At 57.3% G+C, this 26,153-nt stretch overlaps 3 protein-coding genes across 4 annotated transcripts in view; 1 reads left to right on the top strand and 2 right to left on the bottom strand.

The window, feature by feature from the left end:
• Positions 1–7,735, top strand: part of CPAMD8 (C3 and PZP like alpha-2-macroglobulin domain containing 8) — a gene marked incomplete at both ends in the record, with an annotated part of 70,652 nt that extends 62,917 nt beyond the window's left edge. Inside the window, 9 exons of the mRNA XM_080715416.1 lie at positions 1,689–1,763; positions 2,515–2,620; positions 2,714–2,824; positions 4,134–4,343; positions 5,434–5,542; positions 5,657–5,688; positions 6,773–7,015; positions 7,399–7,477; positions 7,633–7,735. Coding sequence (XP_080571542.1) covers positions 1,689–1,763; positions 2,515–2,620; positions 2,714–2,824; positions 4,134–4,343; positions 5,434–5,542; positions 5,657–5,688; positions 6,773–7,015; positions 7,399–7,477; positions 7,633–7,735 — 1,068 coding nt within the window. The remainder of the gene's footprint in view (positions 1–1,688; positions 1,764–2,514; positions 2,621–2,713; positions 2,825–4,133; positions 4,344–5,433; positions 5,543–5,656; positions 5,689–6,772; positions 7,016–7,398; positions 7,478–7,632) is intronic.
• A 3,924-nt stretch (positions 7,736–11,659) lies between these two features.
• Positions 11,660–13,518, bottom strand: F2RL3 (F2R like thrombin or trypsin receptor 3; the record flags this gene model as incomplete). Its single annotated transcript, XM_080715415.1, has 2 exons — positions 11,660–12,720; positions 13,425–13,518. The coding sequence occupies 2 exons, from the start codon at positions 13,516–13,518 to the stop codon at positions 11,660–11,662; spliced, it is 1,155 nt and encodes a 384-aa protein (XP_080571541.1).
• A 7,609-nt stretch (positions 13,519–21,127) lies between these two features.
• SIN3B (SIN3 transcription regulator family member B) overlaps positions 21,128–26,153 on the bottom strand; it is a gene marked incomplete at both ends in the record, with an annotated part of 32,498 nt that continues 27,472 nt past the window's right edge. For both annotated transcript variants that reach the window (XM_080715817.1, XM_080715818.1), the window contains 5 exons: positions 21,128–21,358; positions 21,455–21,659; positions 22,190–22,284; positions 22,645–22,737; positions 22,811–22,984. In XM_080715817.1, coding sequence (XP_080571943.1) covers positions 21,128–21,358; positions 21,455–21,659; positions 22,190–22,284; positions 22,645–22,737; positions 22,811–22,984 — 798 coding nt within the window. The remainder of the gene's footprint in view (positions 21,359–21,454; positions 21,660–22,189; positions 22,285–22,644; positions 22,738–22,810; positions 22,985–26,153) is intronic.

Genomic DNA, 26,153 nt, shown 5'->3' with positions numbered 1-26,153 from the left:
ACCCTATTTCTAAATAAAAAATAAAATAGGGCTGGGTGTAACTTGGAGGCAGAATGCTCCTGGGTTCAAGCCCCAGTACCTCCCAAAGGAAGGGGTGCCTGTTTGTTTGTTTTGTGATACTGGGGATGGAACCCAGGGGCATTCTGCCTCTGAGCTACACCCTCCAGCCCTGTTTTATTCTTTTATTTTTAAACAGGGTCTCACTGAGTTGTAGAGGGCCTCACAAGCTGCTGAGGCTGGCCGTGAACCTGCAATCCTCCTGTCTCAGCCTCCCGAATACTGGGATTCCAAGCGTGTGGCACCACACCTGGCTTGTCTCTTACTTGTTTTAGCTTTCTGAGAAAAATGGGCCATGTACCTCTTCAGGGCCAGGTGGACCAGAAAGAGGTCTTTTCAAAACTGCAGGGAAATAACCCCTTGGGCCACCTTTGACATTTATTTATTTATTTATTTATTTATTTATTTATTTATTTGTGGTACTGGAGGTGGAACCCAGGGACTTTCTACCTCTGGGCTACACTCCCAGATCTATTGTGTGTGTGTGTGTGTGTGTGTGTGTGTGTGTGTGTGTGTGTGTGTGTGTGTGTATACATATATATATGTGTGTGTATATATATATATACTACATATATAATATATATATATTATATATATATAATTATTGGAAACAGGGTCTCACTAAGTTGCTGAGAGCCTCACTAAGTAGCTGAGGCTGGCTTCGAACCTGTGAGATCCTCCTGTCTCAGGCTCCCAAGCACTGGGATTATAAGCGTGCGCCACCATGCCCGGCTTCGCTTTCATCCTTTAATTTTATTTATTGATTGATACTGGGGATTGAACCCAGGGATATTCTACTTCTGAGCCATACCTGCAGCCCTGTTTTTTATACTTTATTTTGAAACAGGGTCTCAATAAATTGGGGAGGGCCTCACTATGTAGTTGAGGCTGGCCTTGAACCTGCAATCCTTCTGTCTCAGCATCCCAAGGACTGGGATTACAAGCGTGCACCGCCATGCCTGGCTCACCTCCACCATATTAAACCATGGAGGGCTTTGGCAAAGATGTGTGGGTTTTGGGATGGAAGGGGAGGTGTGAGATTCTTACCCTCACAAACTCAAGATAGATTAGCACCACACACCCGTTTTGTAGGGGAAGAAAGAGACGCACAGGGGTTAGCCATTGTTGCCCAAGGCCGCAGATGAGCTCAGGCTGGGGGAAGAGGAGAAGCAGCAAGTGCTGGGTGTGGGAGGTCTGTGCGTGGAGAGGGGCTGAGTGAGGATTGGTGGAGGGCCAGGGTCAGCGCTGAGGCCTTGTGCTGCAGGAGTGGGGCTTTGGGGACAGATTGAATGGTGCAGGAGAGACCGGAAGGGGTGTTAGGACTCAGGTGGTGCCCCAGAGACCTGGGTGAGCCCGGGGCTGGGTTGGGGGAGGCTTCAGGGGCAGGAGGGGGTGCTCTGGGCAGGGGTACTCAGTCTTTAGCACCCTCTCCTGCGTGGGGGGTCGACATGGCCAAGGGTGCGCTGACCATCACCTGGACCCTGGCCCATGGGGACTGGCTGGCCGACCACGGCTGAGCCCCAGAAAGCCTCAGGGCCTCAGTTTCCACTCGGCCCCCGAGATCGGGAGGGGATGGACAGGGGGGGCAGAGGGCCCATCACATGAACCTCCACTCCTGGTCTCATCTCTAGCTGCTTCTGGACAAGCACATGGGGATGAAGAGGTACGAGGTGGCCGGTCGCAGGGTCCTCTTCTATTTTGACGAGGTACTGCTGGTGGAGGAGGGGGACGCTGTTCCCATGTTGGTGAGGGTGGATGGGCACGGCAGGGACGCAGGGAGATACATTCCAGCCTCAGCTGGTGCAGAGGATCTTGGGGAAAGGGGCTGAGGGAGTGCAGTGGAATATTAGTCAACCACCAAAAGGCACAATGGACAGATGCAGGCTGTAACATAGATGAACCTTGAAAACATGACAGACTGAAAAGTCGGACAGAAAAGGTCACACAGAGCTGGACGTGGTGGCGCACGCCTGTAATCCCAGTACTTGGGAGGCTGACACGGGAGGATCACGAAGGTTCGAGGCCAGCCTTGCAGCTTAGTGAGGCTCTCGGCAATTTAATGAAACCCTGCTTCCAAATAAAATATAAGATAGGTGTGGGAGTGTAGCCCGGAGGTGGAAGGCCCCTGGGTTCCATCCCCTGTACCCCCCCTACACACACACACACAGCCGCACAGTGTGACTCCACGGACACACAACGTCCAGAACAGGCGAATCCACAGAAGTCGGCAGCCAGTCAGTGATCGCCAACTGCTGGGAGAGAGGAGAGGGGTGTGACTATCAATGGGGGGGCCCTTGCAGGGATAGACGTTTCTGGAGACAGGTGGCACAGCACTGTGGACGTATTAATGCCCACGCACATAAGCAAAGCTGGAGACCCCGAGGACAGAGAGCACGGCGTTTCGGGGTGGCACGCCTTCTGGGTACCCCCAGATCATCTAGTTCTGGACCCCCGCAGATCCCCAGCCAGTGCCTGACGTGCGTGAGGTTCCAGGCGCTCCGCGAGTTCGTGGTGGGCAGGACGGCGGCGCTGCCGGTCTCGGTGTACGACTACTACGAGCCGGGTGGGCCCCCCCCCCGCGCGCGCTCACGCCCGCCCCCCCCGCCCCGCAGCCCCGCGCGCGCTCACGCTCACGCCCGCACCCCCCCGCCCGCAGCCTTCCAGGCCACGCGCTTCTACAACGTGAGCGCGCGCAGCCCCCTGGCCCGCGCGCTGTGCACCGGCCCCGCCTGCAACGAGGTGGAGCCCTCCCCGGCGCGGGCGCCCGGTGAGTCCGCGGGCCGCGGTCGCCCCGCCCCCAGAGGGCCCCGAAAAGGGTCTTCTTGGGATCAGAAAGAGGAGGGGGTCGCCAGGCACGCGAAGGAGCGCAGCCCGGGGAGGCGCAGCACCCGCAGACCCGCGGCCAGGAGCTCGGGGGCGGCCGGAGCAGGGGCGGGGCGGGGCCTGCAGGGGGCGGGGCGAGGGGCGGGGCCGAGGAGGGCGGGGTGACCCTGTGGAGGAGCTGCTGATCCAGGTGGGGTGTGGAAGGCGGGGCCGAGCGGGGCGGGGTTGGCCTGTGAGAAGGGGCGTGTTCAGGGGAGGGGTGCTTAGGGAAAGGGGGGGCGGGAAACAGACTAAACGGGGCAGCCCAGGCGGAGGGGGCGGGGCTGAGCGGAGGGGCGGGCCGAGCAGCGTGGATGTTATTTGCATGAGGGGGCGGGCTGAGCTTGGTGGGCGTGGCCTAGAGGAGGGGGGGATGAGCTGGGCTTGCGTGCAGGGGCGTGGCCGAGGGGAGGGGATTAAGGAGAAGATGTGGACTGGGGGGGTGAGGGGGCAACCCAGGGGGAGCCTTTCTTACCCACAGCTTCTAGATTTTGGGGGGGCAAAGAGTATTTGCAGCCAAAGACTGAGTAGGGCTGAGGGTCCCTTTAGAGCACGTATTTATTTATTTGCGGTACTAAGGGACGGTACCCAGGGACATTCTACCTCCGAGCTACACCCCCCAGCCCTATCTTTTATTCTTTATTTTGAAGTCGGGTCTCGCTGAGTTACAGAGGCCCTCACTAAGTAGCTGAGGCTGTCCGCGAACCGCGATCCTCCGGTCTCAGCCTCCCAGATGCTGTGGTACATATTTAAACCTTTCCAAATTTCTTAAAATGGATTCAGATGTTTTCAATTTAAAGTTAAGTTTAAAAACATTTATCTAAGCCGGGCATAGTGGCGCAGGCTTGTGATCCCTGTACTTCGGAGGCTGGGACAAGAGGGTTGCAGGTTTGAGACCAGCCTGAGCGACATTTTGAGGTCCTCCATAACTTAGTGAGACGCTGTACATAAAATGGGGCTGGGGGTATAGCTCAGAGAAAGAAGGCCTCTGGGTTCAAATCCCAGCACCACCAATAACAATAACAACAACAACTTTTGTAAGTACTGGGTCAGCACCTACATGGACTTTCACGGTGTCGGGCGCAGACGCTCACCCCACCCCAGCGGAGGAGCGGCCTGACCCAGGGTCTTCTCCCCTACCCATGCCCTGAAGGGGAGCGGGCAAAGTTTGGGTGGGGTCCACCATGCCCTGCCGAGCCCTCTCCGTCCCCCAGGCTGGTCCCCCGGCGACCCGGGCCTCGGGGCAACCCCGGAGGAGGGCGCGGGGATGGCGCGCTGCGGCTGCGCCCGAGACTGCGGCCCCCACGGCGACCCGGTGTGCGGCTCCGACCGAGTGGTCTACCCCAGCGCCTGTCACCTGCGGGGGGCGGCCTGCCGCCGGCGCGGGCGCCTGGAGCCCGCGTCCCGGGGGCGCTGCACGCCCGGTGAGGACCTGGATTCGGGGACCCCACCTTGGGCCCCGATCCCGATGCATCGCCCACCTTGCTTGTTACCTGCCCCCTCTTCTCCAGCTCCTCCCCTCCCCTCCTCCCCTACTTAGGGGTCCTGGCTGCCCGGGTCTACCGATTCCTTGCTGCTCACACACACTTGTGTCCACCCACCTCCCTTAAGGCGTTTGTCTGTCTGTCTGTCTCCTGGGAATGAAACCCAGGGGCATTCTACCTCCGAGCTACACCCCCAGCCTTATTTTTGATTCTTCATTTTGAAGCAGGGTCTCACTGAGTTGCAGAGGGCCTCACTCAGTAGCTGAGGCTGGCTCAGCCTCGGGAATGCCGGGATTACCAGCGTGGGCCCCCACGCCCGGCTTCCTCTTTCTACAGCAGTCTGACTCAGTCCCTGGCTTCCAAGCCCTCCCCTATTGGTATTCCTCCATCCCAGCCCCAGAGTAGACTCCCTTTGTATCTTCCCGCTCCCCAGATCCCCCCAGCGTCTCATACCTCTACCCCATCTATCTGTCTATTTATTTATTTAAGAACTCGGGATAGAACCCAGGGATATTCTACCTCTGAACCACACCCAGTCCTTTTCTTTTGCCTCGGGATGCTGGGGATTGAACCCAAGCAAGCTCTACCCCTGAGCTCCACTTCCAGCCCAATTTTGAAAGTGTCTCACTACACTGGGGGGGGGGGTGGTGGTGTCAATAAGTTGCTAAGGCTGCTTGGACCCCGGGACTCTCCTGTCTCAGCCTCCCCAGCCCTGGATCGCAGGCACGCGTCTCCACGCCGGCTCTTCATTGCCCCCACTTTTGATTCCAGTGGATGCCCTCTGTCCTTCTGTCCTTCTGTCGTGCCCCTCGTCTTTCTCATTCTTGCTAAGCCCCCCTCCTCTCCACTCCCCGCGGCATGTCTAGGTGTCTAGTGCCGTGCGCCTTCCCCTGGTCTGGGGACTTCTCTCCTCCCTCCCCGTTGCTCTGAGCCGGGTGTGTATCTCCTTCCCGTCTCTAGCCCTGAGTCCCCGCGTCCAGCCAGGTCCCTCCTGCAGCACCCTCCCTGACTAAATGGGCTGTAATTCCAGACGGTGTTGCGGCCTCCGTGGATCCTGAGCACCGGCCCCGGGACGAGGACCTGCACCCCTCCGGCCTTGAGGCCGAGGACTCGGATCCCGAGGGGGAGGCCGAGGACAGGTGAGAGCCGGGCCCCCACCTCCCGCCCCTGCCCGGGGCTCACGGGGCTCAGCCCAATGGGCTCTGGGGACTGTGGGGTACATTGTTCCTGAACTCCATCCGCCCAACACACAGACAGCGACCCCATGTGGGCACAGGAGGTGAAGGTGAGTAGGTGCCCTGGGTGGTCAGGGGCAAGGCTGGGGGCTTCCTGGAAGAGGAGTCCTTGGGTAGAAGTCATGGAACACTCAGAAGAGGCTTGTAGGGGGCAGATGGGGTGGCCCGCGCCTGTAATCCAAGGATTTGCGAGGCTTGGAGGTTTGAAGGCGGCATAGGCAAACAGTGAGGCTCTTAGCAACCTGGTGAGATCCTGTTTCAAAATAAAAATAAAATAGGGTTGGGAGTGTAGTTCAGAAGTAGAATGACTTTGAGTTCAATTCCCAGCACCCACCCACCCCCCAAAAAAGGGGGGCTTTGGGGCTGGGACATGGCACAGTGGTTTGCTTGACATACACAAAGCATTTTATTTCATTTTTTTGGCAATATTGGGAATAGAACCCAGGGGCGTTCTATGTCCAAGCTAGATATACCCCTAGCCCTATTTTTAATTCTTTATTTTGAAACAAGGTCTCACCAGTTTGCTGAGGGCTTCACTAAGTAGCTTCACCGTGAGCTGTGATCCTCCTGTCTCAGTCTCCCAAGTACTGGGATTACAAGCGCAGGCCATCATGCACAGCTCAGTGAGACTGTTTTAAAATTAAAAAATAAGCCAGGCATGGTGGTGCATGCTTGTAATCCCAGTACCCAGAGGATTGCAGGTTCACGGCCAGTATCAGCTACTTAGGCCCTCTATAATTTACTAAGACCTTGTTTCAAGATAAAGACTAAAAAATAGGGCTGGGGGGTATAGCTTGGAGGTAGAATGCCCTGGATTCTACCTCCAGTCTCACAAAAAAAAAAAAAAAAAAAAAAAGGGCCGGGGTATTGCTCCGAGGTAGAATGACCCTGGGTTCAGTCCCCAGAACCCCCTCCCCCCAAGGAAGGCGGAGCTGAGAGCCAGGTCTGAGCCTCATGCTGGGGTGGGGGGGGTCCTGGGAGCTGGCTCTCATGGATGCTCCTTCTGTCTCCTGGCCAGTCAGAGCGGCTTCTCCTCCTGATCACCACCTGCTCCGAGCAGGATGACAGCATCTGGCTGCCTCCCGGCCCTGTCGGTTGGTGACTGCCTAGCGGGGTGACAGACCCCACCCCCAGTGACGCCTGCCTCGAAATGTCCCATGAACAGTCACACGGAGGCTGCCCTGCCCCAGGCTGGCCGCTGGAGGGAGCGCCGAGGGGCGCGTCTCAGTGGCCCCACCTCTGCACCACAGGTGGATGCCCGGCACCCCAGCTCGGCTCAGGGCTGGGCACCCCCTCCTGGGGCCTGGCAGATCCGCAGCCTGACTTCCCCGGAGAAGGAGCATTCTGGGGAAGGGTCCGTGGCCACCAAAGGCCTGTGTGAGAGGATGCGTCAGACCAAATTAGGGACACATTGCATCCCTTGAGACCGACAGGCCCTCTCTCTCTGCGACACCAAGCCCTGGACTCATCGGTTCTCAAGCCACCGAGCTGCCTCAGGACCGTGCCGTCTCCTGTCCTCTGTCCTGGCATGGAGACCCTGGGCCCCCGCCCAAGCCACCTGGGCCCTGGGCTGAGGAGTCCCTGGGCCTCCCTGCCCCGACGCCCCAGGCCCTGGCACCTGGAGCCTTGCTCCTCCCAGCAGCCCCAGAGCGGAGGCCGGCGCTCCTGGCTCCCAGGGTCTTCCCAGGCCCTCCGCCACCGCAAGCAGCCTCAGAGGAAACGCCTGTTTCTTGTCCCTCCAGCCTTTTGTCTTCTCCCAGGTGCTATTTATTTCAGCTCTTCTGTGGTCTCCACCCTGCGGCAGCACGAAGACCCCTCCCCAATAAAAAAGTTCCGTCTGTGGGGTCCTTGGCTGTTGGCAAGGGCCACCTCTGAGGACCAGACCGGAAGGGACAGACCCCAAGTCTTCAACCCTAGCCGAAGCCTGGGTCCGCACTCGCCCTAGAGAATAAAAGCGCAGCTCCGCACTCACTGGCTCTGCGTCCTGTGGGCAGCAGGAGGCGGGGCAGAGCGAGCTCCTTCAGCGGAACCTGCACCCACCATTCAAAGACGCAGCGGAGCCGGAGCCGGCGCCGCCCAGCGGCTCCTGCCTATTAGTCCAGCAACTGCGAGGCAGAGGCAGGAGGATCACAGGTTCAAGGCCAGCCTGGCCAGTTGAGTGAGCCTCTGACTCCAAATAAAAAATTAAGAAGGAGCTGGGAGTGGTGGCGCACGCTTGTATTCTCCGCGGTTGGGAGGCTGAGACAGGAGCATCGTGCAGGTTTGAAGCCAGCTGACCCTGTTTCCAAATAAAATATAAAATAGGTCTGGGAGTGTAGCCTGGAGATAGAATGCCCCTGGGTTCCATCTCCAGTAACACACACACACACACACACACACACACACACACACACACAAATAAAACAAAATAAAAAATATAAACTAGGGATGGGGGTGTAGCCTGGAGGTAGAATGCCCCTGGGTTCCATCCCCAGTACCGCAAAAAAAGAAAAAAGAAGAACGGGTGGGGGTGTAGCTTGGAGGCAGACTATCCCTGAGGTCAATCCCTAGTAACACACACACACACACACACACACATATTCCTCAACCCAGAAATATCCAAATCTGAAGTGTCTCCAATGCCAATCGTTTCAGGTAAGGAGTTTCCAGCGTATACTTACCAGTATCCCCATTTTCCGCATGAGGAAACTGAGGCTCACAGAGGCTCAGCAGTGTGACCTACGCTCCACAGCTGGAGGGCAGAGCCGGGGCCGAGCGCCGTCAGCTCAGCGCCACGCCTCACGGTGCGCTGTTTTCTCCCAGAGGAAGAAGGCTCTCCCGTCCTCAGCCCTTCCAGGACCCCTTGCCTCTTTTTTTGCAGCACTGGGGATGGAACCCAGGAGCATTCGACCTCCAAGCTACACCCCAGCCCTATGTTTTATTCTTTATTTTTTGAAACAGGGTCTCACTGAGTTGCAGAGGGCCTCACTAAGTAGCTGAGGCTGGCCACGAACCATGATCCTCCTGTTTCAGCCTCCCGAATGCTGGGATTACAAGTATGTGCCATCATGGTCGCTCCCTTATTATTTTTCTTCCTTCTTCTTCTTCTTCTTCTTCTTCTTCTTCTTCTTCTTCTTCTTCTTCTTTTTTTTTTTTTTTTTTGGTAGTACTGGGGGTGGAACCCAGGGGCTTTTCTACCTCCAGGCTATACTCCCAGACCTATTTTATATTTTATTTGGAAACAGGGTCTCACTAAGTTGCTGAGAGCCTCACTAAGTAGCTGAGGCTGGTTTTGAACCTGTGTGATCCTCCTGTCTCAGCCTCCCAAGCACGCATGTGTCACCACACCCGGCTCCCTTATTACTTTTGTGGGGGGTGGGTACTGGGGATTGATCCCAGGGGCCATATGGCCAACCATTTTTATTTGATTTTTTTATTTTCTAATTTTTTTGCGGTAATTTTTTGGGGGATGGAATCCAGGGACATTCTTACTTCTGAGGTACACCCCCAGCCCTATTTTTTATTCTTTATTTTGAAACCGGGTCTCACTGAGTTGCAAAGGACCTCACTAAGTGGCCGAGGCTGGCTTCGAACCTGCACAATCCTCCTGTCTCAGCCTCCCGAATGCTGGGATTGCGAGCGTGCGCCACCACGCCCGGCTTTCGGCTTGCTTTTGAAGCAGGGTCTCACCAGGTTGCTGAGAGACACAGTGCTGAGGCCGCGCTCACACCCATGGTCCTCCTGTCTCAGGCTCCCAATCCTGGCATCGCAGGCGTGCGCCATCACGCCGGCTCCATCTCTAATTCCAGCTCCTCGGCTGAGCTGTGGCCAGGGCTGAGCACGGGGAGACCTCCTCCCTCCATCTGGACCACAGACCCGCGCTCCAGCCGCCCCTCCCCACCCGTGAGTCTGTGGGAATCCCAGCTCTGCTCACAGGAGCTGCCCAGAACCTCACCCACCTGCTCCCGGGCACTTCCTTCCTTCGAATTCAAGGGAGGACTGAGATTCCCCACCCCTCCCTCCCAGGAAAACTTCACAGAACATAAATCTTTTTGTTGATGAAGAAAATTCTTTTTTTTTTTTATTTTCTTGTACTGAGGATTAAACCCAAGGACTTTCTACCTCTGAGCTACACCCCCAGCCCTTTTTATTTTTTATTGTGCACAGGCTCTTGCTACGTTGCTGAGGCCAGTCTCAAACTTGTGAGCCTCCCGTCTTGGCCTCCCAAGGACTGGGATTGCAAGAGTGTGCCACCACGCCTGGCTTGGTTCCCTCTTTTCCAGGTACCCAAAGCCTCAGCTCATCAGACAGGTGTAGTTGGGTGCCAAGCTATGGCGCCACACCTCCCTGCCCAGGCAGGTCCAGCCCCCCCCCACACACACACACCTTGGTGGCTCCTGATTGGCCGGTGCTGCAGTGCTGGGGGGGGGGGTGCGGCTCCGCATGCGCACACGCCTGCGTCCCTGACAGCACAGCTGAGGAGGCTGCAGTGATTGGGGTGGGGTCCCAAGGCTGCAGTCCCCGAGCCATCGTGTCCGCCCTCCAGTGGCCCCTCTCTGTCCACGTGACGTTCGCATAAAATGAGGACCATGAGACCGGGGACTGGGGAAACGGGGAGGGCTTTGGTGTCCAGGCGATGGCAGCGCCACTTGTGGGTTTTATTTTTATTTTTACTTTATTTTATTTTTGCAGTATTGGGCTTGAACCCAGCTACCTCTGAGCAGCCCTAATTTTTCTTTCTTCTTTTTTTTTTTTTTTTTTTTTTTTTTTGGCGATACTAAGGAAGGGACCCAGGGGCATTCTGCCTCCAAGCTACAGCCCTAGCCCTATATTTTATTCTATCTTTTTATTTTTTATTATTTAATTTTTTTGTGGTACTGAGGATAAAACCCAGGGGCATTTTGTCTCCGAGCTACACCCCATCCCTATTTTTTATTCTTTATTTGGAAACAGGGTCTCACTGAGTTGCAAAGGGTCTCACTAATTAGCGGAGGCTGTCTAACCTTGATCCTCCTGACTCAGCCTCCAAAATGCTGGAATTACAAGCGTGCACCACCATGCTCGGCTTATTCTTTCTTTTTTTTTTTTTCCTTTTTTCTTTTTTTGTAGTCCTGGGATTGAACCCAGGGGCATTGTACCACCAAGCTACACCCCTAGCCCTATTTTTTTTTTTTTTTGGTGTGTGTGTGTGTGTGTGTGTGTGTGTGTGTGTGTGTGTGTCTGGGGATGGAGCCCAGGGGCATTCGACCTCCGAGCTACACCCCTTGCCCTATTTTTTATTCTTTATTTTGAAACTGGGTCTCACTGAGTTGCAGAGGGCCTCACTAAGTAGCTGAGGATGTCCGCGAATCACGATCCTCTGGTCTCAGCCTCCCAAATACTGGGGTTACAAGCGTGTACCACCACGCCCGGCTTCCTAGTCCTATATTTTATTCTTTATTTTGAGACAGGGTCTCACTGAGTTGCAGAGGGCCTCACTAAGTAGTAGCCGAAGCCATCTGCGAACTGTGATCCTCCGGTCTCAGCCTCCCAAATGCTGAGATTACAAGCATGTACCACCACGCCTGTCCCCAGCCCTTTTTATTTTATTTTTATTTATTTATTTATTTATTTGGTGGTACTGGGGTTACTGGAAGCCCTTCTACCTCCGGGCTACACTCCCAGACCTATTTTTACATTTTTATTTGGAAACAGGGTCTCCTAAACCAGCGCGCGCGGCTGGCTTCGAACCTGCGCGATCCTCCCGTCTCCGCCTCCCAAGCGCGGGGATTACAAGCGTGCGCCGCCACGCCCGGCTTTCTATTTTATTTTAAAATAGGGTCTTAGTAAGTCGCTGAGGGTCTCACTAAGTGGCCGAGGCTGGCCTCGAACCTGTCATCCTCCTCGTGCCCCAGTCTCACCTGGTGCCTCCTCTTCTTCTAAGGACACCAGCCTTGGCTGTAAGGCCCACCCCACTTCCAAGCGACCTCGCCTTAGCAAATGACAGTCCAAATAAAAGTCGCTCAGCCGCAGGAAGGAGGTCCCGCGGCCGGCCCAGTCCCATCACAGCCCCGAGGAGGACCGCGTGGCCGGCCCGGGGCTGCCCGGCTGGCCCGAGCCCGGCGGCCGGCGGCCCAGCCTGGCCCGCACCTTGTCCCTGAACTCGGCGGACGCGTAGTAGTACACGAAGGGGTCCACGCAGCTGTTGAGGGTGCTGAGCGCCAGGCTGGGCACGTAGGCGGCGTAGAGGTCGCCCCAGGCGCCGGGGCTGGGGTCCGAGTAGTGCAGCAGCAGCAGCACGTTGCTGGGCGCGAAGAAGGCCAGCGCCGAGGCCAGCACGAGCGCGGTCAGCCTGCGCGCGTGTCTGCAGCGCTGGCCACTGGCCGCCAGCGCGCGCAGCGTGGCCCCGTGGCTCAGCGCCATGGCCAGCAGCGGCAGGAAGCAGCCCAGCACGGCCAGGCAGGCGAAGGCCGGCCGCCAGTGCGCCGCCTGCGCGGCCAGGGGCAGCGCGTCCAGGCACAGCACGCGGCCCGTGTCGCCCAGCCGGAAGGTCTGCGGCTGCAGGGCCAGCGGCGTGGCCAGGGTGGCCGCGGCCAGCCAGGAGGTGGCGCAGAGGCCGGCGGCCAGGCGGTGGCCGCGCAGGGCCCGGGCTCGCAGGGGCCGCGCCAGGGCCAGGTAGCGGTCCAGGCTGATGGCGCCCAGCAGCAGCACCGAGCCGTACATGTGGCCGTAGAGCGTGGCTGTGGCCAGGCGGCAGGCGGCTTCCCCGAAGGGCCAGCGCTGGCCGCGCAGGTGGTAGATCAGCCGCGGCGGCAGCGCCAGGCCCAGCAGCAGGTCCGCGGCGGCCAGGTTCATGAGCAGCACGGTGGACGGCAGCCGAGGCATCTGGGTGGCCAGCACCCACAGCGCCAGCCCGTTGGCGGGCAGCCCCACGGCCAGAGCCAGCCCGTACAAGGCGGGCACCAGCCTGGTGGGCACCCAGCCCAGCAGCAGCTCCTGGGAGCTGGCCGGAAGGTCCAGCGTGCCGCTGTCATTGGCGCGGGGGTGGCCAGGGTAGGCGCGGGGGCCCACGGTGCGGTCCAGCCTCCTCTCCGTGGGCCGGGCTGAGGGCCCCACTGTGCCTTCTAGGGAAGAGAGGAGCCTCGGTCAGACATGGCCGCCCCGAGGGATGGAGCGGGCCAGGTAGGCCTGGGGAGCCCCGTCTGCCTGAGATCCCCCAGCTGGCCCCTGGTACTGTGTGTGCCAGCTGGGGGATCTTCATAGTCCCAGCCCCAGCCCTGAGGACCCCTGGACAAGACATAGAAAGAAATGGCTGAGAGCCGGGCACGGTGGCGTACGCTTGTAATCCCAGCATTCTGGAGGCTGAGACATGAGGATCACGGTTCACGGACAGCCTCAGCTACTTAGTGAGGCCCTCCGCAATCCAGCGAGACCCTGTTTCAAAATAAAGAATAAAAAACAGGGCAGGTACCGGGCATGGTGGCGCACGCTTGCAATCCCAGTATTCTGGAGGTTGAGACCTGAGGATCACGGTTCACGGACAGCCTCAGCTACTTAGTGAGGCCCTCCGCAACTCAGTGAGACCCTGTTTCAAAATAAAGAATAAAAAAATAGGGCAGGGGCTGTAGCTCAAAGGTCAAATGCCCCTGGGTTCCATCCCCAGACCCGCAAAAAAAAAAAAAAAAAAAAAAAGCCGAGTCCCATGGGGTGGGGGCTGGGGTAGAAGGTGGACCAGCCCAAAGCCCCCCAGTGCCCTGTCCCCCCCCCACCGCGTGTCCCCGCTCCATCCCGATGGATGCCGTGCCCCACCAGGGGCCAGGCCGCTCACCCACGCCTCCGCCCTCGTCGTAGGTGCTGAGGGTCTGTGTGTCACCCGCCAGGCTGAGTCCCAGCAGCAGGGGCCAGAGCGCCAGCGGCTGCATGCTGCTCCCGCGATGCTGTGCCTGCTGTCGCCTGCAGCTTCCTGCCTGGCCGCCCCCACGCCCGCTTCCGGAGGAGCCTGGTGGAGGAGCAGGCGGGGTGGCCACGGGGAGATAAACCAGGACAGGTCGGCCCCTGAGAACCCACCAGGGCCCAGCTGCTGGCCTGCGAGCCCGTGGGAACCTGGCAGCCCCAGGCCGCTCTGCCCCACGGAGGCACATCACAGGGGCCAAGAGCCATCATGCCCTGAGCTGGAGGGGGAGGGTCTTGGGCTGCAGCCCCCTCCCCCAGTCCCATCCAGCCCAGGAAGCATCTGGGGCTGAGTGGCCACTTCCTGCTGGGCAGTCACGTCCCTAGCTCCTGCTTTCACGACAGGTCAGCCCTCTGTGACCCCCACGGGGCTCCTAGTCCTTCCCAAAGCCATCCCCACAAGAGCCCAGGCCTCCTTCCCGGCCAGAGGTCAAGAGCAGGTGGGCGACTCTTTCCCCAAAGTACCCCCAAATCCTCTTGGGGGACAGCCCTGCCTTATGGCTGGATACCCCAGCTCCTCTGCTCCTGGGAAAGAAGCAATGAGATCAAGGAAAGCGGGAAAGCCGGGCGTGGTGGCGCAGGCTTGTCATCCCAGCATTCAGGAGGCTGGGACAGGAGGATCCTGGTTCGCGGACAGCCTCAGCTTCTTAGTGAGGTCCTCTGCAACTTAGTGAGACGCTGTTTCAAAATAAAGAATAAAAAATAGGGCTGGGGGTGTAGCTCAGAGGTAGAATAGAATGCTCCTGAGTTCCATCCCCAGTACTGCAAAAATAAGGGGGTGGATCTAGCTGGGTGCAGTGGGCAGGCCTGCAATCCCAGCTGCCCAGGAGGTGACGCGGGAGATGGCAGGTTCGAGGCCTCAGCAACTTAGTGAGACCCCGTCTCCAAATGAAAGGTAAAAAGGGCTGGGATGTTAGCTCAGAGGTAGAATGCCCCTGGGTTCAATCCCTAATAAAAGGAAGGGAGGGAGGGAGGGAGGGAGGGGGAGAGGGCCCCTTGGCGGGTCTGGGTCCTGCAGAGGAAGCTGGGGAAGGGGTCCCCCACCTCAGCCAGAACACCTTCTCCTGGGGGACCCTAACTGGGCCCCATTGGGGTCCCTGGCCCCCGGCCCCCAAGGCCCCTCTGCTCCTTCCTGGCCCGCTCGCACCTGAGGGGTGACTCTGGGTGACACTTCCTAGGAGGCCCCCCCTCTTCCAGCCCCTCCATCCCTGCTCCGGGTGCTCTGCGGGACCCCAGCAGCACTGCTGATGGATGCTCCGGGGGCAGGTACACAACCCCTCAGCGGCATCCCTCAGTGCAAGAGGCCTGTACCTGACTCGCCCAGGGAGCTCACCCTGGGGTCCTTGGCCCGGCCTCAGGGGTGGGGTGCGGTTGGGTCTGGGAACAGGAGGATCCAGCCAGGGGCTGATTGGGGTCGAGGAGGATGAACTTAACCAGGGGTGTGGGAGGGTCCTGCGTGGCCATTTCCTGTCTTAATCTATAGAGGACACTCGGACCAGCCAGGAAGTGACTGAGCAGAGCTCTGGACAGAGCCAGCCCAAGGCCCAGAGGGCTCTGCTGGGGCCAGGGGCTCCCTGACATTTCTGAGCTTCTCCTCCTCTCCGTTCTCCTCTTGGGGATTGAACCCAGGGGCAGTCTTCTCTGAGTGATGCCCCTGGCCCTTTAAAAAAACCATATATATATATATGTATGTATGTATGTATGTACGTATACTCTTAGGCTGGCTGCGAACCTGCGATCCTCCTGTCTCAGCCTCCCAAGTACTGAGATGGCAGGTGTGCGCCATTGTGCCTGGCTTCTAGTTCTTGACCAGCACCGAAGACAAATTCAGCCCCATGCCCCTGTCTCCCCAGTGCGTGATGCAGGAAAATCCTCCCGTAGCAGGGCGGCGCTGGAGGATGTGGACAGGCAAGAATCCATGCAGGGGAACCCAGGGGCCTCCACAGTTCCGTTGCCCGGCAGGGAGGCCTGGGAATTGTGTATGGAAACGGTGACACACACATCCCCTAAGACTCAAGAGTTTCTGTCTCGGAATCACATGCACAGGAAGAGGTCGGGACCAGGATGCTCAGGGCGGCACAGTGGGGGCAGGGGTCAGCAGTCCCCCAGGGCCAATAAAGTGGAGCAAAAGCGACCCGTAAGAACCAAGATACGGTCACCATGGTGACAGGCTGTGCCTGGCCACCTTGGAGTACCACTGCCTTGGAGGAGGAGCCAGGGTCCACCTTTTCTCCACACACACACACGTCTTTTTGCTGTTGGAATTTCCCGTACTGTGTATTGTCATAAAAACATATTTTTAGCTGAGTGTGGTGGCTCACGCCTGTAATCCCAGTACTTGAAAGATGAGACAGGAAGATCACAAGTTTGAGAACAGCCTCAGCAAGTAGGCTTTCATCAACTTAGTGAGACCCTGTTTTAAAATAAAAATAAAGCCGGGCAGCTGGGCGTGGTGGCGCATGCTTGTAATCCCTGCGCTTGGGAGGTGGAGACAGGAGGATCGCGCAGGTTCGAAGCCAGCCGTGCTGGCTTAAGAGACCCTGTTTCCAAATGAAAATATAAAAAAGGTCTGGGAGTGTAGCCCGGAAGTAGAAGGGTTTCGAGAAACCCCAGTATCACAAAAAAAAAAAAAAAAAAAAAAAAAAAAAAAAAAAAAGCCGGGCGTGGTGGCGCACGCTTGTAATCCCAGCATTCAGGAGGCTGAGACAGGAGGATTGCTGTTCACAGACAGCCTCAGCTACTTAGTGAGGCCCTTTGAAACTCAGTGAGACCTGGTTTCAAAATAAAGAATAAAAAAATGGGGCTGGGGTGCAGCCTGAAGGTAGAATGCCTCTGGGTTCCATCCCCAGTACTGCAAAATAAAGAAATAAATAAAATTAAATTAAAAATAGGGCTGGCCGGGGTGTAGAATGGAGGTAGAATGCCCCTGGGTTTTGTTCCCAGTACCACAAAAACAAAACAAAAACCTTACTTTAAAAAAAAATTTTTTTTAAAGGCAGACTGTATTAGCCTTAAAAAGGAAGGAAATAAGCCAGGCGTGGTGGCACACACTTGTAATTCCAGTACTTGGGAGAATAAGACAGGAGGACCGCAGGTTTAAAGCCAGCCTTGGCAATTTAGCAAGGCACTCAGCAAATTAGTGAGATCCTGTTTCAAAATAATAAAATAGGGTGTAGTGGTGTAGCTCAGAGGTAGAATGCCTCTGTGTTCAATACTTAGTATCACACAAAAAAAAGAGAGAAAAATTAATCTTGGGGAGTCCAAGACAGTGAGAGCCTCAGCAACTTAGTGAGACCCTGTTTCAAAATAAAAAATAAAAAGAGTTGGGAGTATAGTCTGAAGGTAGAATGTCCCTGGGTTCAATCCCCGGTACCAAACAAAAAACATAACAAGCCGGGCGTGGTGGCGCACGCTTGTAATCCCCGCTCTTGGGAGGCGGAGACAGGAGGATCGCGCAGGTTCAAAGCCAGCCACGCTGGCTTAAGAGGCCCTGTTTCCCAATAAAAATATAAAATAGGGTCTGGGAGTGTAGCCCGAAGGTAGAAGGGTTTCCAGGAACCCCAGTACCACCCCCCCAAAAAAAAAATACTTGGGAGGCTGAGACTGTATATATACTGGGAATGGAACTCAGGCATTCCAACTCCAAGCTACATCTCTAGCCATTTTTTTTTTTTTTTGTAGTACTGGGAATGGAACCCAGGGGCATTCTACCTCTGAGCTACACCCCCTGCCCTATTTTTGATTTTTTATTTTGAAACAGGGTCTCACTGAGTTGTGGAGGGCCTCACTAAGTAGCCGAGGCTGTCCATGAACCACGATCGATCCTCCTGTCTCAGCCTCCCAAATGCTGGGATTACAAGCAAGTGCCACCACGCCTGCCGGGCATGGTGGCACACGCTTGTAATCCCCGTGCTTGGGAGGCGGAGACAGGAGGATGCGCAGGTTCAAAGCCAGTCTCACTGGCTTAAGAGACCCTGTTTCCAAATAAAATATAAAATAGGTCTGGGAGTGTAGCCCAGAGGTAGAAGGGTTCTATCCCCAGTACCACCAAAAAAAAAAAAAAATAATAATAATAAAAAAAATAGGGTCTTGCTCTGTTGCTGAGGTTGGCTATGAACTTGTGATCCTCCTGTCTCAGTCTCCCAGGTACTGGAATTACAGGTGTTCATCATCATGCCTAGTTTCTCCTCCTCCTCCTCCCCCTCCTCCTCCTCTTGTGGTTCTAGGGATTGGATTCAGAGGCACTCAACCTCTGAGCAACTTCCAGCTCTTTTTTAGTTTTTATTTTTTGCGGTACTAGGGATGGAACCCAGGGGCATTCTACGTCCAAGCTACACCCCAGCCCTATTTATTTTTGAAACAAGGTCTCACTAAGTTGGTCCTAAGTACTAAGTAGCTAACCATGATCCTCTGGTCTCAGCCTTCGGAGCTGCGGTTACAAAGTGTGTGCCACCAGCTAGGCCTCCCCAGCTCTTTTAAGAATTTTTTCTTTTTTGTAGCCAGGCGTGGTGGCCCACGCTTGTAATACCAGCGCTTGGGAGACTGAGACAGGAGGATGGCCAGGTTTGACGCCAGCCTCAGCTACTTAGTGAGGCTCTCGGCGACTTAGTGAGACCCTGTTTCCAAATAAAATATAAAATAGGTCTGGGAGTGTAGCTCAGAGGTAGAAAGCCCCTGGGTTCCACCCCCGGACCCCCAAAACAAACACAAAATAAAAAAATTATTTTTGCGACACTGGAAATGGAACCCAGGAACATTGCACCTCCAAGCTACACCTCAAGCCCAAGGTGCCCCAGGGAGCTCGCCTGCCGGGTATTTAAGGGTGGTGGTGAGGACACGCAGGTGCTTCCTTCGTTGCAGCCGAGCTTCCACTGCACAATTCCAGCAACGCAGTGGCTTGGTAACAAGCCTTATGGCCTCCTGTTCCTGCGTGTCGGGGTCACACACGGGTGGCTGGATCCTTGCTGTGGCGTCACGAGGCTGACTAGGGTGTGCAGGGCCCCTTAGCTGCGGGCGGTTTGGATCTGGGCGCTGGGTGCTCTGGGGTCTTGGTTGTCAGCAGCCAGAGGCCACCTGACATTCCTGGCCCTGCTGTCCCTTGCTAGACGTCAGGGCCAGCAGGAGGCTGACTGTCCAGGTGTCAGCCTCCCCCCACCCGCTGTGAGGGCTTCTCTGGGCGTGAAACGCTGGGGCCAGAGCCCGGGGCCACCTGAGACCAGCTGCTCTTCTGAGGGCCAGCCCGGGGGGCTCCAGGATCCCCCCAACAACGAGCGCTACAGCTGGGAGACAGGACGGTGTCCAGCATCTCTCAGCAGACTCCCGGGGCGCTGACCCCGAGGTACGTGGGGGAGGGCAGCTGCACACGGGGTGCCCTGGGCCGAGGCGGCAGCTGGGCAGTTTCTGTGTAACAGTGGGGCTGGGTGTCACTGGAAGAGGGTGGCGCTAGGCGAGGGGAGGCGGGGTAGGGTGGGGCAGAGGGTCACATGGCTGGAGACCAGCAGGCAGGGGCGCACGGAGCACAGACGTGGCTTTGTGGGTATTGGCGTCGGCCTCTGTACGTGGGCCCAGGAGCCGCTGGACACAAAGGTGGGGGCAGAGTGGAGCAGGCATCGTGGTCGCAAGGTTTTTTTTTTTGGTGGTACTGGGGTTCCTGGAAGCCCTTCTACCTCCGGGCTACACTCCCAGACCTATTTTTACATTTTTATTTGGAAACAGGGTCTCCTAAGCCAGCGCACGCGGCTGGCTTTGAACCTGCGCGATCCTCTTGTCTCTGCCTCCCAAGCGCGGGGATGACAAGCGTGTGCCACCACGCCTGGTGCAAGGTTTTTTTAAATCTTTTGTGATGCTGGGGATTGGACCCCCATGCTGCACCTCCAGCCCATTTTTTGAGACAGGGTCTAAGCTACAGAGTCAAGATGTTGAGGTTAGCTTTGAACCCATGGCCCTCCTGTCTCAGCCTTCTGAGTACAAGGATTACAGGTGTGCACCACCACGCCCAGCTTGTTTAATTTCGTTGGTAAACAGTCTTGCTACTTTGCTGAGGCTGGCCTTAAACCTGCCATCCTCCTGTCTGCCTCCTGAGTGGCTGGGTCAAGGCGGAGCAGCACACCTGGCTCCTGTGTGGTCTTTGAACTGGGTTTGCAGGAACACTCAGGCAGACGCTCTCATTTCAAATGAGTATGGAAACGTAATGGGAACATTAATGGCAGAGGGTTTTGCCATTTGAGGTACTGTTTTAATTCTTCTAGATTTCAGAAATGGGGCCCCGGACCCAGGCACAGAGGCACACACCTGTAATACCAGTACGTGGCTTGAGACAGGACACTCAGATTCAAGGCCAGCCTCTGCAACTTAGCAAGACCTTAAAAAAAAATGCACACACACACACGCACGCACACACACAGAGGGCTGGCGATATGCCTCAGGTTCAATCCCCAGTACCACCAAAAGAAAAAAACCAAAAAAACCCCAAAAAGGTTCCCACCCTAGAAGCCACTGGCACCTCATAAGAAATGCCCGATGGAGCCTTTTAGCTTTACATTGATATTTAATTTTTAAGTTTAATGTGCAAATAAATAGAAAAGGAAAACTACATTCAAAACAGCTGCGAAGAAAGGACAAGCCCCAGAACAGAAAGTCCTCAAAAACGGAAAGAGCCGCTCTAGATGCATGCGGGAGGGCGGGTCACGGGAGGCCTGGGCGGGCACAGGGTGTCCCCAGAGCCCTGAGGCAGAGGGCCTGGAGCGGGGGCCTGTGCCCAGTTCCCTTCTTGGCAAACGGAGGCATCCAGAGTTCACAGAAGGGCCCAGGTGTGCACATCAGGTCAGAATCCTCAGCCTGGGTCAAGGGCGCCAGGCCGTGGTCCCCAGGAAACTTCTAGAACAAGTCTTTCCTTCCTGGGATCTCAAGTTTGGCACAGCTCTGCTGCAGCGAGGCCGTGGGGCGGCTCCTGCCAGCTCCGGTGGAGCGTGGTCTCGGTGGGAGGGGTCAGGAACTGGTGCCTGCTCCAGTCACTGGGATTCTGGCTCCGGCAGGGCCGCTCCTGAAGGCAGAGGCACCCTGGAGCAGCTGGCCGGCCCCTGGATAGGCAGGTGGTTCCTGGCGACAGCGGAGGGAACGGGGATTTGCGGGGTTCCACGAGAAGAGCACTCACCCCCAGAAGCCTGGGACTTGGCTGCTGCAGAAGGCAAGGACCACTACGGAGCGTACAGAAATAAATATGTGTGCATACATGTGCGTTTCTGACTGCCCGCCTCCAGCTCTGGGCACAATCAGAGCGGGGCTGCTGGAGGGCTCGCCGGGCGACACCCAAGCCGAGACAAGGCTCGGACGCAGGCGGAGCTCGCTTTTCAAGCGGCCCCAGGCCAGCTCCTCTCTCATTGGGGTGGGGACCCCATCACTCTCACCCCAGCGATCTGAGCCAAGGGCGGAGGTGGCGCCCACCGCTGTCAGGGATTTGGCACTGGCGGGCGAGGGCAGGTCCCTGCTCCTCGGCACTTGGCCGCTGCCCTGTGGCGGGCTGAGCGCAGGGCAGGGCGCGCAGGGCTCGGGTTTGGCACAGGATGGCCTGGTCCTCAGGGCTCAGGGCGAGGCTGGGCGGCGGCTGTACTGCACACGGTAGCGGGTGACGGGCAGGCCGTGCACGTGTGCCGTCTCGCAGAGCGTCTTGCAGGGCACCATGTCCTCGTCCTCCTCGCCCATCAGCCAGTCCTGCACCAGGCCGGCCGCCTGCGCCGTCACGTTGTCCTCCAGCCAGCGGCTGTGCCACTCCTCAAAGTGCTGGTGATGGCGGCGCAGCACCAGGGGCTGCACCTGTGGGGAGGGGCGTCAGGCCAGGTGCACGAGGGCGCCCCCGGGACCCCGATGCGAGGAGGGACATCAGGACGTCAGGGGCCCAGACCCTCGCACCTGCTTGGCCCGGCAGAGGGTCCCGCGGCGGTACATGTAGTCCTCGGAGTTGACGATGAAGACCATCTTGTGGGTGCCAAGCTTGAAGCGGCAGTCCACGTCGCACGCGCTCTCCACGCCCACCAGCCGCTTCCACGAGCTCTTGGCCTCCCCACGCAGGGCCCGCGCCTGCTCACACTGCCAGCGCCGGAACTTCTTGAGGTTCCTGGAGCAGGTGCATCGGGGATGCCCGGGAAGGAGAGGGGTTGTGGACCAGCAACCTGTTCAGCGTGTGCTGTGCTGCTCCCAGGGGGGCGAGGAGAACAGGGCCACCAGGACCCCACGGGGCCTCCTGTCCACCGTGCTGCTGCGCTCAACCCCACAGACAGGGTCACCAGGACGCCACGGGGCCTCCTGTCCACCGTGCTGCTGCACTCAACCCCATAGCCAGGGCCACCAGGACGCCACAGGGCCTCCTGTCCACCATGCTGCTGCGCTCAACCCCACAGCCAGGGCCACCAGGACGCCACGGGGCCTCCTGTCCACCGTGCTGCTGCACTCAACCCCACAGCCAGGGCCACCAGGACGCCACGGGGCCTCCTGTCCACCGTGCTGCTGCACTCAACCCCGCAGCCAGGGCCACCAGGACGCCACGGGGCCTCCTGTCCACTCCTCTGCTGCGCTCAACCCACACCCAGCACACACCAGGCACTCAAGAAGCGCTCGGCGGGGCAGGCACCCTGGGCAGCCCCTCACCTCTGCAGGAACACGGGTTTCAGCAGGAAGCCCTCGGCGGGCGAGCTGGATGCACCCTCGGTCCCCACGTACTGCTCCACGTAGCGAGCCAGGTGCTGGGGATGGAGACACCGTGACCGCCGGCCACAGACCCCACCTGGTGCCTAAGGCCAGCAGCTCTCCAGGGCCCTCATCTGTAACTGGGACCGCCAGACAGCAGTCCATGACCCAGGACGTGGCCACCAGACAAGCCCAGGATACGTGAGGAGCCGTGCTGGCCACAGGGGATCCTCACAGGGGAACAGGAGCAGCGAGCGGAGGCAGGCAGGGCCTGCAGCCCGTGTGACCTTCCCTCCACCCCGCCCCGCACAAGCCCGAGCCCAGAACCTTCGGCCCCCAGTCACCGGCGGGCGAGGCCAGGGCTCCTGGGGCCACCGGGGACTCGGAGCCTCTGGTCTCTGGGCTGGGGTCCTGACCTGGACCTCCACGGGGTCCTCCGTCTGGGCCTCCTCAGTGTCCAGCAGCTCGATGGTCATGATCACCTGCCCTTTGCGCTGGAGGAACATCACCTGTGGCAGGGCACGCAGCCTGAGCAGGGGGAGGGCGCAGGCCGCCCCCTGCCGTCCACGGGGCATGCCTCACCTTGAAGCAGTTCTCGTCTGCCATGCAGCGCTCCGCCTTCCACTGGTAGCTGCTTTCCCTGGCCGCGCGGACGCAGCGGGAGGAGAGGTTCCCGCCGGCAGCCCCCCGCTTCCTCTCGTTCAGGTAGAGGTCCACCACCTTCAGGCAGATGTCGTCGCTCACCAGGTGGTGCAGCTGTGGAGGGACAGCAGTGTGACGCCGTGGCAAGGCAGGGTGGCCAGGCCCAGCGGCCACCACACCCTCCAGAGGATGCGGGGGACGGCGTGCCAGGACAGACGGGCTGCGCTGGAGTGTGCTGCGGGGCTCCGCTCCCGACACCTTCGGGCACCTGCACATCTCATCCCACCTTTATGTTTATGAAGAAAGAAATAATGAAGACAGCTGGGCCGGGCGCCGGCTGAGCACGCAGCCCGAGGCCACTACAGGTGTCGCCCTCCCGACCCTCCTGACGCTTTGCTGGGCGGAGGACCCACACGAGACCGCGCCCGCGCAGGCCTCCCGAGGAGCGCGGTCCGTTACAGGCACCGAGGAGATGCAGTTACTGCTAAGCACACGGAGCTGCCTTGCTGAGACGCGAGGAGCAGGGGCGCTGGTCGGGGCAGCGAGAGGCCAGCCGGCCCCCACTGCAGCGCCAGCAGCAGTTCATATTGCTTGCTGTTAGGGATTTTAACAGGCTCAACAAAAGATGTCCATGGAGAGAGGTTTTTCTTAAGCAACAGTTGAAACGCCCCATCCGATGCAGCCCTCTGGCGCTGCAGACAAGGCTGCAGCCCCCAGGCCGGGGTCCCAGCATGCCCACGCCGCTCTCCCCGGCACCGGCCAAGGCAGTTGCCACGTGGATAGGGCGGGAAGGAGGGAAAGTGGAGGCGGCTGGAGCCGGGAGCACAGGACAGTACCCGGCAGGGAGGAGTCTCACAGAATGAGGCTCCAGGACAGGGCTGGCCATGCTTCCCCAACACGTGGCCCAAGGCTTCAGGACAGAAATGAGGTGGGGTGCCGTGGTCCGGCGGTGGCCGTGGAGACACGGGGTATGAAGTCCCACTCATGAAGCCCGCTGTGCTGTCTGCTGCGGGCCCGGGCACTTTTCTGGAGGTGTACTTTAATAAGGTGCCTGGGGCTGGGGTTACAGCTTGGTGCTTAGAGCTTGTCTGGCAGGAGCAAGGCCCTGGCCGCCATCTCCAGCACCACAAAAGGAAAAAAAAAAGTCTCCTAAGCCCAAAGGGCCACCTTTTCTAAGACGCTCCTTGTGATTGGGTGGGAGGGGCGTGAAGCAGGGTCCCCAGCTTCTGTTCTTCACAAGAACAGCCTTGCTCAATGACCACGAGACAGGTCACGGCCCAGGCAGGACCTGCATCCCAGGGCCATATCCAACAGGCTGGGGTTTCTGCTGTTTACCTTTATAAAACTCACTTCCTCTGGCTGACATTTGGCTGTGGCCAGCTCCGTGCCAGGAATAAAATGTTGGTGACCGTCACTGACGTCCCGCCAAGGACGCGTGGGGGCCACGCTGTCAGTCTGCCCCGGAACGCGCACAGGTCTGCTACAGCACACGACCCCACGCGGCAGCAATGACCTGTGTCCACGGTGGATTAGGGTAAACAGAACACAGCGGTCTCCACAGCGGACTATCACTCGGGCATAAAAGGAACCAAGCAGCGACGCGTGCGCTGTGGCAACCTGGAAACGCGAGACTGAGTGACACAAGCCGGCCCCGAAGGCCACAGTAAGAGTGCACTGACACCGACTGTCCAGGAAGGGCCATCCGGGGAGCGCGCTGAGCAGCGGCTGCCAGGGCTGGGAGACCGCTGCCGTGGGTCAGGTCTCCTTCTAGGGGATGAAATGGAGTCAGACACGCCACGCACGTGCGGGCTGTGTCTCTCACCTGAAACGCTTCAACCAGAAGTGCTTTGGATGTGGGGCTTTCAGTCTGGAGTATGCATATGCTCCAGTATTGCATATGCGTAAGGAGGTGTTTGGGGATGGAATTCAGGTCTAGACACAAATTCATTTGTTTTCAATGTAACTTATATGCATAGCTAAAGACAATTTCCTATGTTTTAAATAATCTTGTGCATGGAACAAAAAGTGTCCTGGGGGCCGGGCGTGGTGGCGCACGCTTGTAACCCATCCCAGCATTTGGGAGACTGAGGTTGGAGGATCACGATTCGCGGACAGCGTCAGCTACTTAGTGAGGCCCTCTGCAACTCAGTGAGACCCTGTTTCAAAATAAAGAGTAAGCCGGGCGTGGTGGTGCACGCTTGTAATCCCGGTACTTAAGAGGCCGAGACAGGAGGATCGCACGGGTTCGAAGCCAGCCTCAGTTACTTAGTGAGGCTCTCAGCAAATTAGTGAGGCCCTGTTTCCAAATAAAGTATAAAAAGGTCTGGGAGTATAGCCTGGAGGTAGAAAAGCCCCTGGGTTCCACCCACAGTACTACAAAAAAAAAAAAAAAAAAAAAAATATATATATATATATGTGTGTGTGTGTGTGTGTGTGTATGTGTGTGTATATATGTGTGTGTGTATATATATTTATGTGTGTGTGTATATGTATATGTATATATATATATGAATGAAAGGGGGTGTAGCTTGGAGGTTGAATACTCCTGGGTTCTACCCCTAGACACACACAAAAATTTTCATGGTGTGGATTTTTAATTTTTTTGGGGGGGGGGGATATGCTGAAGATTGAACCCAGGGGCATTCTACCTCTGAGCTAAACCCGCAGCCCTATGTGTTTCTTATTTTGAGACATAGTCTTGCTTAAGTTGCTGAGGGTAACCTTGAACCTTTGATCCTCCTGCCTTAGCCTCCCAAGTACGGGGTTTGTAGGTATGTGCCACTGAGCCTTGCTTGGGGCATTCTACTTCCGAGCTATATCCCCAGCCCTATTTAATTCTTATTTTGAAACAGTTTCACTAGGTCGATGAAAGTCTATTTGCTTAGACTATCCTCGAACCTGTGATTTTCCTGTCTTAGCCTCCCAAGTACTGGGATTGTGTGTGCCACCACACCTAGTTGAAAATTTTTACTTCTAGTGTCAAGTTGATGCTGAGTTTTAGACTTTGGAGCATTCAGAATTTCGGATTTCTGGGTTAGTTTTTTTGGGCCGCTCGTACTAAGTGTTATACAACTGTGTACTTCAAAATGATTAGCCTTCTTAATTGAATTTCATCTCAAAAAAAAATTTTTTTTTTTGTGGTATTGGGGGTGGAACCCAGAGACTTTTCTACCTCTGTGCTATACTCCCAGACCTATTTTATACTTTTATTTGGAAACAAGGTTTCACTAAGTTTCGAGCCTCACTAAGTAGCTGAGGCTGGCTTTGAACCTGTGCGATCCTT

The sequence above is a fragment of the Muscardinus avellanarius genome (assembly GCF_963383645.1).
Source record: "Muscardinus avellanarius genome assembly, chromosome: 18".
NCBI classification, from domain to species: domain Eukaryota; kingdom Metazoa; phylum Chordata; class Mammalia; order Rodentia; family Gliridae; genus Muscardinus; species Muscardinus avellanarius.
Note: the sequence above shows the minus strand (reverse complement) of the source record. Positions and strands in the feature narration are given on the sequence as shown.